This window comes from Rhinoderma darwinii, chromosome 2 (genome assembly GCF_050947455.1).
Source record: "Rhinoderma darwinii isolate aRhiDar2 chromosome 2, aRhiDar2.hap1, whole genome shotgun sequence".
Classification (NCBI taxonomy): Eukaryota; Metazoa; Chordata; class Amphibia; order Anura; family Rhinodermatidae; genus Rhinoderma; species Rhinoderma darwinii.
In genome coordinates, this window is record NC_134688.1 from 81,628,854 (window position 1) to 81,638,682 (window position 9,829).

At 37.6% G+C, this 9,829-nt stretch overlaps 1 protein-coding gene across 1 annotated transcript; it reads right to left on the minus strand.

Annotated features, from left to right (window-relative positions):
- Positions 1-5,002: 5,002 nt before the first annotated feature.
- LOC142740671 (keratin, type II cytoskeletal cochleal-like) lies at positions 5,003-8,900 on the minus strand. The gene is made up of 9 exons (XM_075850082.1): positions 8,373-8,900; positions 7,617-7,825; positions 7,469-7,529; positions 7,292-7,387; positions 6,474-6,638; positions 6,257-6,382; positions 5,744-5,964; positions 5,358-5,392; positions 5,003-5,265 (listed from the first exon to the last, which is right to left on the minus strand). The coding sequence occupies exons 1-9, from the start codon at positions 8,898-8,900 to the stop codon at positions 5,003-5,005; spliced, it is 1,704 nt and encodes a 567-aa protein (XP_075706197.1).
- Positions 8,901-9,829: the final 929 nt, after the last annotated feature.

The window sequence follows — 9,829 nt, forward strand, 5'->3', positions numbered from 1 at the left end:
GGCCTTATCTACAGGGGGTGTTTGGCACTATCTACAGGGGGTGCATGGCACTATCTACAGAGGGCAATGTGGCACTATCTACAGAGGGCACTGTGGCATTATGTACAAATGAAATTCAGACGTTTTTAAAAAAAAAGCCAGTGAACTGATGCAAAACGGGTCACAATCAGCCGTCAAAAATGAAACAACACGAAACGGATGCAAAACGGCCGTCAAAAAAAGGAACCAAGATGGACGTTTTTAACTGCCAACACCCGTACCCTGTCGTGTGAATAGAAAGAACAGCTATCCCGACGTGGTGTGGGATGGGTAGGAGATGCGGGGTGGGATAGGGTAGCTGTAAAGATGCCACAAACTAGCTCCTCCCTGAAGTTAGGGCTAGTGTTTAGCGCCTTTGCAGTTTCACAAGGCTGCTTCGAAGATCTGATCTGAGGTGAGTGGACAGCAGCGGACTCAGTGTTGCACTGAACATGACACACGTGACATTACAATGTGTGTTTCAGAGTTCATCGTAGCGCCGAGGACGGGCCAGAGAAGGAGAGCCCTGACATGCGAGGATCACGTCAGAAGTTTTACGAAATGACAAGTACACAACATGTATCTAATCTATCATGTATCCATCTATCACAAACTATGCAACACTCTGATAAAATTGGCACATTTTCAGACCCTAGACTACCTTTTTGTTGGAACATTGTGGTAAAAACTGATGTTAAAAACGGATGGTAAAAGCTGATGACAACTAACGACAACCGATGACAGCTCAAGGTTTTGTAGTAAAAAAATGTGAAAAAGCCTGATGGCAAGTAATACTTGAGAGACAAAAAAACTAATGCTGATGCAAATGATATATTTGAACACACCCACATGAGGGCTTGTTTTTAGCGGGACAAGTTGTATTTTTTAAAGGCACTATTTTGGGGTACATATAATGTGTTGTACAACTTATAGCAATTTTTTGGACGAGTAGAAAAATAGAGAAATTCTGCCATTGTTTTTGGGGTTTTGTTTTTACGGTAATGGCGATACCAAATTTATATAGTTTTATTATGTTTCACGATTTTTGCATTGTAAAAACACTTAAAAAAAAGTATTTATTTTTGTGTTGCCATAACTCTGAGAGCCATAACTTTTTATTTTTCCATCGAGGGAGCTGTGTGAGGGCTTTTTTTTGTTGTGGGATAAGTTGACGTTTTCAGAGGTACTATTTTTGCGTACATACAACTTTTGGATTGTTTTATATACTGTAATTTGTGTAGTGGGATAAGCAAAAGAACATAAATTCTGGCATTGTTTTTAGCTGTTTTTTTTTTACGTTGGCTTAAATAACATGATAATATTATAGTACGGGTCATTATGTAAGCGGGGATACCAATTATGTATATTTTTTTAATAATAAAGCCTATTTTGGAGGAATAAAGGATGTTTGTGTTTATTTCTTCATTTTCTTTTTTTATATTTTTTACTTTTTATTTAGCTCTTTTAAACTTTTATGTTTTAGTCCCTTTGGTCGATATGACTATGTGATTGTATGTTAGCTAATATAAAATACTGAAATTTTTCTGTATTGCAGCATATTAAATGCCTGTCTCGGATCCAAGCCGTTAGAGCAAGGTGTCAGCTGTGTAACGCACATTCGCGTCGTCACTATTATGTACATTTATGCCGCCGTGTCATTCCCTCCTTGACTCCGTCCGCCCGCCCTACTCACTCACATTTAGGAGCAGGAGGAGGGCGGCGGTCTGAGCCAAGTATGGCGGTGGTCTGAGTGTGGCCGGTGCATGCTAGTCCAGAGTGGACCAGTCCAGTCACCTGACCTGAGTCACCTGATGCCGGCATGTAAATGTAGAAATTTAGTTATAGTGTAGACATAGGATAGGACCTGTCCTAAAAGCATGAAGTGAGGTCAGATGACTTAAAGTGTTTTTTTCATCAAGGACATTTAGGATATATCCACAGGATATGTCATAAAGGTCAGATAGATGCAGGTCCCACCTCTGGGTCCCAGATCTATCTCTAGAACAGGGCCCCCTAAACCCCATTCCACTACTTTGTGTTGTGGCTGACTCGTGTGATACCTGACCATGAAGAAGAAAACAGCGTAGCTTGCTGTATGGCCTGAAAATGATGTTACAAGGGAATTAGGTAGCGGGACAGTCGTCTCCTGGGGTAGACGGGCACTCGGTATCAAACACGCCAGTTAATTTCAGTCCGCACAGCAAAGATGTGGTACTACTGGCCTCAGCCAGTTTTATTTACAGGTTGTACATGAATAAAAAAAGAAAACAAACAAAAAGAAAACTCTATGCCTGTCCGGCACTAACTATACAATCAGGTATCCCAACTAACACAGTGCAGGCCTAATGCCTGGCACCATAAACCATGCAGACCATACAACCTGTTATGAATGCAGTCGTTTTGCTCTCACAAGCTCCTCTCCCCAGGCTGAGAGAGAGTGGGACTGAACTGCAGCCTTTTTAAAGGGCTATCACACCTGACCCCTGATTAATAGCTAGACAGCCCAAGACCAGGACTGTGTGGATGGAGTGGAACCCACCCATCTCTCCCCACTCCAACAACCAGGCCCTTTTCCAGGTTTTAGATAAAACTTATTGCAGAGGGAGAACCACATTCTCTGCTGAATTTATTCCCTGGTTGTTTTCAGATAGCAGAAGACAGAAATCTTGGGGAAATATAGACCCCCATCCACAACCTCTCCACATGGTCTGTCACAATATCTAAATAGCCCTTGGCAGAAAAAGGTTTCCCACCTCTGACGTAGAGGATGCCCCCTTGTCCTTGTTACAGGCCTAGGTGTAAAAATATCATTAGAAAGATCTCTATACCGTCCAATTATATGTTTGTACATTGTAATTAGATCGCCTCTAAGCCGTCTTTTTTCTAAACTGAATAGACCCAGATTTGATCAACTTTCTTGGTACTTGGTAGTTGTGTAAAGTGAATTGGAAATTCTTTATGGATAAAGATAACATACACAAAAGATGCTTATTTTTGTGTCATAGAGGTGTTAGTAATCCTCCAGTAAGCCCATGGGAGAAAAAGTGTAAAATATTTCATGTTGCACCTCTGCACTTTGGAGCCACTTTAGCAAATGATACAATATTATAATCTTAGGGAACTGCAGAAGGTTAGGATGAGAAGTAGGCAGAGTAAGCGGTCCCCTAGGGCACCAGTGAGAAAGGGGGCACAATAAATGGCTTACAAAAAAAAATAAAACAATGCTCTGCCTTTAAATAAATGTTTGCTGTCTGACAGATGATTAATCACTGGAATAGGGTATCCACTAATATTAATAAATACATTTTATTGAGTATACTTTAAAATCAACAAAAATGGTGACTTAAAAAAGATCACATATAACAAAATTAATGAGGTCCCTACTCCATGGGATATGCTCGTATTCACGATTACACCAATGGTGGGTGTGTTTAGAAGTAGAGAGCTTAAAGAAAATGATTATTAAGCACCATTCAGGTCATTCAGTGCTTGCTCATTTTACACTAATAGTCTATATCAGATATTTATTTTGGTAGTTTATTAACAGAGACTGTTGTGTTAAAGCATTACCAGTTAGTCAATTGGTTCAGCTCCTATATTCATCAGTCCCACACCCACATTAACCCTGCATTCAGGGAATCACAGCATGAAGATGTATATGTGACATGGAAGGCTGTTGTATTAAAGTACTAATAGTTAGTAATTTAGTATGTCTTATTTTTGTCAGTCCTACAACCCCATTCACCCTGTTTTCAGGGATTCACAGCATGAAAAATATGTACTTGGCAAAGAAGACTAATGTATTGGAGCATTATTATTTAGTAGTTTGACACAGCTCCTGTTTGCATCAGTCCATCAGCCACATTAACCCTGAAGTCAGGGAATCACAGCATGGAGGACATGCAGGTGGCATGAAAAGCTGCTGTATTGGAGTACTACAAGTTAGTCATTCAGTTTACCTCCTATTTCCTGCTGTCTTACAGCCTCAATAACACTGCATTCAGGGAGTCACAGCATAAAATATATACAAATTATTTCTATCTCTTCCAAACTGTCTAGTCTGAACTATTTTGGAAGCGCTCTGAAAAGAGCGTACTACCTAAGCTATCTGCCTCTAAGTTTATCCTGTCACTATACTCAAGTTATCTTTAGCCTCTCCAACATGTTTCACCCTGCATTCAGGGATCTTCAGGGAGAGTCAGGCTAAACATATAGTCATTTATACAGGTGCAGTGCAATGCTGTGTGACAGATGCCCACAGAAAAAAAATAGCGCCCAGGGGAAATCAAGCTTTGCACAGTTCTAACTGAAGTCAATGGGCTGTCTGAACAGATATAATGGGCCCTCCATAGTAAGAGAGGATCTTTGTAGCTGCTCTGGCTAATAGGTAAGGACCCCTAACACCAGAAATCTGTCTATTCCCCTAACAGGGTATATGTAAACTAGCCTTCTAGATCAGACAACCCCTTTAAAAAAAATACAATGATCTCTGATTTGATGCAAATTATACCATGATTCAATAACATAATACAAAGAAGATATTCATGAACTGAAGTTTATTGAACTGAAATAAAGGGGCGAAAATTGTACAGAACCAAGAAACTGATGGTTAAAGCAATGAAGACATGAAAACCTATATATGGGGAAAAGGTAAGGAAGCGCAATTTAATGGTATACTTTGCTTTAGGGTATACTATATGGGTATACAAGGAGTAGTTGCTAGTCAGCCATCAATATTTGAATTCAATTTATGTTTGGAAATATCAATATTTTTATTTTATTTTTATTAAGTGTGTAATTTATCATGTGTAGAGAATTAACACATGGTCAGCTGATGTAGATTGTCATTAACCATTAAAAAAAATACATTATTTAGTCATGTCATGTACTGTTTAAGGTAAAGCAGACAGGCAGGCAAAAAGCATGCGAAAAAGTCAGCAACTCATAGATACTTTTCCTTCAATCATTCGAAGACAATATCGAATTACATTTTTCGTGAACTTGATGAGTTGGTTCTAGATGTTGTCATAGTTGAGCTGCTACCAGAGTTATATCCTGCCCCAGAGCTGAAACTTCTGTTGACGTTTCCACTGCCAGAGTTAAAATGATTTCCACCACTGAAACGGCTGCCACTCATTCCTCCACTGACGCCAGCTCCACCACTGACACCACCAGAACTCATTCCTCCTTCATGGTAGTAGCTACCTCCACTGCTGGTGGAACTTCCCCCGGTAGATGTAATAACAGCTATAGAAAAAGATTGCATACATATTACATCTTCAGTATGGACAATAACAGCAATAATGCATATGGAAATGGCATGGCATGATAATACTCACATATCTTAACGGGGCCAGCACATTCTCCAGAAATCCTAAATGAATTTAAAAAAAAAAAATTTTGTGTCCATTTTATAGACAAATAATCACCACTATAAAATACTATTTTCTAAAATCTTTTGTTAATGATCTTAAAAACATATCATTCATATATAAGAATCATAATATATATTTTTTAAATAATACATTTTGTAATTTTTTACCTTAAGCCATACATTTCCAAAAAGAGAAAGCAGAGGTTAAATAGAGAGACATTGTAGAAAAATGATTCAGAAAATATCTCCAAGTGATATCTACTGTATATAAAGTGGGTCATTAAGTCAAATAGTTGTTTAGTCCTGATTATTTTTAAGGTATTTTTAAAACTACATAAATGATATGGTTACCTGCATTCTTCTCCTTCTAACAGTTTCCTGTAGGTGGCGATCTCAAGATCAAGAGCCAGTTTAACATTCATCAATTCTTGGTACTCTCTCAGTTGGCGAGCCATATCCTGCTTGGCCTTCTGTAGGGCATCCTCAAGGTCGGTCAATTTATCCTTTGCATCTTTGACAGCCATCTCCCCACGATCCTCAGCTTCTGCTATGGCAGATTCTAGTTTGGCTCTCTAAAAACATAAATGTAAAAACTGTAAAAATATAGCCGCTGCTTTAATAAACACACAAGTAGGTTCTTGTATCTTTTAGTAAGTACGTTTCAATGCAGTAATTCTTATATCAGGGCAATTATACTTTGCCATGACCAGATTCTTTGCTCAAATACTCAAGCTTTTCTAATATACAGTACATCATACAGATAAAAATGACTACATTTTAGAAAAATTTAAATTAGGACATGAATCTAGCTAAATGTCGTTTTTTGTCATAGGATAATTACAAAAAAAGATTATATTCATTTACCTGAGCCTTTGCATTTTCAACCTCTCCTTTGAGCCTGTTAACAACTCTGTGAATATCTGCAATTTCATTCTTGGTATTTCTCAGGTCATCCCCGTGCTGTCCTGCTGTAGTTTGCAGCTCTTCATACTGAAGAAAAGCATAGAGATATATTTTACATTTGTTCATAAATTGTACATCCCATAGATTGAGATGGTACATTTCTCCCACCTGTACTTACTTTTGATTGATACCAGGATTCAGCCTCAGCTCTGCTGTTCTTGGCGATCTCTTCATATTGGGATTTGACTTCAGAGATTATGTTGTCCATATCTAGATGTCGGCTGTTATCCATGGACACAATAACTGAGGTGTCAGAGATCTGAGTTTCAAGTTGACTTATCTCCTATAAAATTTAGATGGGAAACAAATCAAAAATTTAATATTGCAGTAATATACAGTGAAAACACTTCGGGTGACCATTTAAAATTGGATTAAAAGTAGTCTTCTAGATAGGGTGGTCCTCTCCAAGAAGATGGCCACTATGCATAGTATTTAAATACAGGAAATTAGTCTAGATAAAAGGGTGGTCTTCTCAAAGAGGTGGTGTTTTGGAGACGTGTCACTGTATAATAAAACCTTTTGTGACAACCACCCACATTTGTAGGGGAAAATGGGTGGATCTCTCTAAAACAAAAGCCAACATGCATGAGATTAGGGGAATTAAAAATCGATCAGAACAAAACTGGTCTAGATCAGGAGCGGTCTTCTCAAAAAGGTGGTTTAACAGTAGATGTTGAAACATAGCGCAAATTGTTGTAGTATAGGGAGACATGGGGAAACCCTCATTGTACTTTAGTAGAAATACACAGAGTTCCATATGAGGCTTCCAAATAAAATGTGTTGTACTATGTCAAGTCATGTTCCAAATAACCATTTTTGTTTACTTTTTTTAAATCGCTGAATAATGACTTGATATATGGGGTTCCCACTATGTGATTAGAGCTCTTCTCCTTTAAAAACAACCAATGTCTGTTTTTAGTCAAAATCATGACTTACCATCTCAAAAATTGCTCTTGAGAAGTTGAGCTCATCAGTCAAGGAATCAACCTTTGACTGTAGATCGGTCTTGCTCATAAATGCTGCATCAACATCCTGTAAATATAATATAAATAATGTTACCCCAATTGGTAATTCAAATTTTTTTCTCTCACAGAAATGATGTATATTTGTTACCCTTTTCAGTACTACAAATTGATTTTCTGCTGCTGTACGCTTGTTGAGTTCATCTTCGTACCTATGGAAAACGTGACAACAAGTCATTATTAGTTTCTCGGCTGGTACAATATGATAGGTTTTATTAAATATTTAAATAAAATCATACTTTTTCTTGAAGTCGTCCAATAAATCTTCCATGTTCCTTTTCTCTCCTTCAAGACGTGACTTCTCACCTTCAACGGAATCTAACTGTCTTCTGAGGTTGCTTATGTAGGAGTCAAAAAGTGGTTCTACATTGCTTTTCACAGTTTTTTGCTCTTGCAGGAAAGCCCATTTGGTCTCCAGCATTTTATTTTGCTGTTCTAGAAATCGCACCTATAACGTAAAATTGTATACAGTATATAGGTGTTATGAAGTATTTTGTAGGAGAGAACATGACATCACTATATGAGAAATTAATAGTGGGAATATTGACAATTGTTATTATTTGTATGTAGTTTATTTGTTTATATCAGTTTTAGTTTTACAAACTAATGTATTTGTAAAAATAACTAATTTTGTAAGAATTTTTTGGGGTAATTATGTATGGAAGAATATAAGTAAAAAGGGGATGTCCAGCAACAAGATATACAGTTACAGAACTTATGAGTATATCATGGAGAATCATGTAGACCCTAACATATGACAGAACATTTCAGAGAAAAACTATTCAATATTATGAGAAGGCTAATTTGACTTGATACTATATACTAATATTATATTTCTCTTTTGTTTTGTGCTTTTTAGCTAAACTTAGAAGGACTAGGCCTAGGTGAACAAAATTCTATTCCCACAGATCATCAGTTCTACAGTTCAGTTGCACCTCTTATGTCCATTATTTGCGTTGCAATTTAAGTTATTTGTTTGTGTAGTCTTTACCTACCTTGTCAATAAAAGAAGCAAATTTGTTGTTCAATGTCTTGATCTGTTCCTTTTCCTCTTTCCGTACTCTCTGGATATTTGGATCAATCTCCAAATTCAAGGGGGTCAGCAGACTTTGGTTGACGGTTACATTTGTAATACTTCCATATCCACCATGGCCAAAGCCAGATCCATTAATGCCTGAGCCTCCAAATCCTGGACCACCAAAGCCAGCGCCACCAAAACCAGCACCTCCATAGCCAGGTCTGCCAAAGCCAGCTCCACCTGAGCCATATCCAGAACCCATACCACCACCAAAACCACCACCCATACCAGCCCCTCCATATCCACTCATTCCATTATTACAACTTGCAACAGAAATTTTTCTTGTTCCTCCAACATTATAGGCACTTCTGCTGTACTGGGGCTGCAATCTTGAGCCACTACTGCTTCTTGAAGAGCTCACAGTGTTCCTATTCACATTCCGTGGCATAGAAGAAGAACTAAAATTTCTGTAGCTAGAGCTACTGCGACTGGTTTGGTGAGCCATAGCAGGAAAGGATAGATGAGGCTAACTGCAGTGTAAGCTTGGGAGATCAGTTCTGAAGTGAAGGCAACATCTCCTTTTATATACAGTTAATGGGTTTGGCAACATTCTACAACACAAAAATACACTATAATTGCATTTTTATTGGTATAAAGCGCTGGCATGGCATTTCATAGTTCTATCATTTGCAGAAACGGAAATAACTACACACCTTCTAAATTACAAAAAATTTACAGATGGTTATTTTCCCAACTATAAAACAAGAATAGAATAAAAGAATAGATAAAACGTAATAGTAGTGTCATAAATGTTGCCATGTGTTTGCCTACTATGTTATTTTCGTGTTTTCTTTCTCCTTCATGTTTTTTAATATCTTATATAAATGTATTTTTAGATTATTTTTTTAGAATGGTTTTGTTGGTCAATGCATTGTTACTATTTATTAATTGTGAGTTTGTTTCTAAGATCCAGCCCTCATGCACTACCAACAAGTCAAGTTTTCATGATGTCCTTGTAATTGCACAGATGCTTTACAGGGGTCTATCTTAAAAAGATTTTAGAGATGAAAAAAAAATCTTTGCCAGGTTTAAGATTTACAGCTAATCAGACTTGTTTGCATTTTGGAGAATCACTGAAGAGATTTCCGCTCACCTCTTGGTGGGGTCTGTCAGCTGGTGCCTCCACTGATCCAAACAATAGGCTGATCATGGTATACAGTCTACACACCATTATAAAGAATGGGAGTTATGGAAGTCTCTGAATGTTATTTTTGCCAGGGCATTTTTTCATTAACCAACGCATTAATGACAATATTACGAATATAATAATGTCAAGCAAAATGCTGCTTTATTGGTGCTTTGGTGGTGATGAAGGAGTATTAATAAAAATGTGGTCAAAATGCCAGATTCCCTCTACAGGCGCATATGTTAAAT

Coding starts and splice junctions, on each gene's coding strand:
- LOC142740671 (XM_075850082.1), bottom strand. CDS start 8,900: ATGGCTCACCAAACCAGTCGCAGTAGCTCTAGCTACAGAAATTTTAGT. Junction 7,388..7,468: donor AATTTGTAGTACTGAAAAGG/GTAACAAATATA, acceptor TTATATTTACAG/GATGTTGATGCAGCATTTAT. Junction 5,965..6,256: donor TTGAAAATGCAAAGGCTCAG/GTAAATGAATAT, acceptor TTATGTTTTTAG/AGAGCCAAACTAGAATCTGC.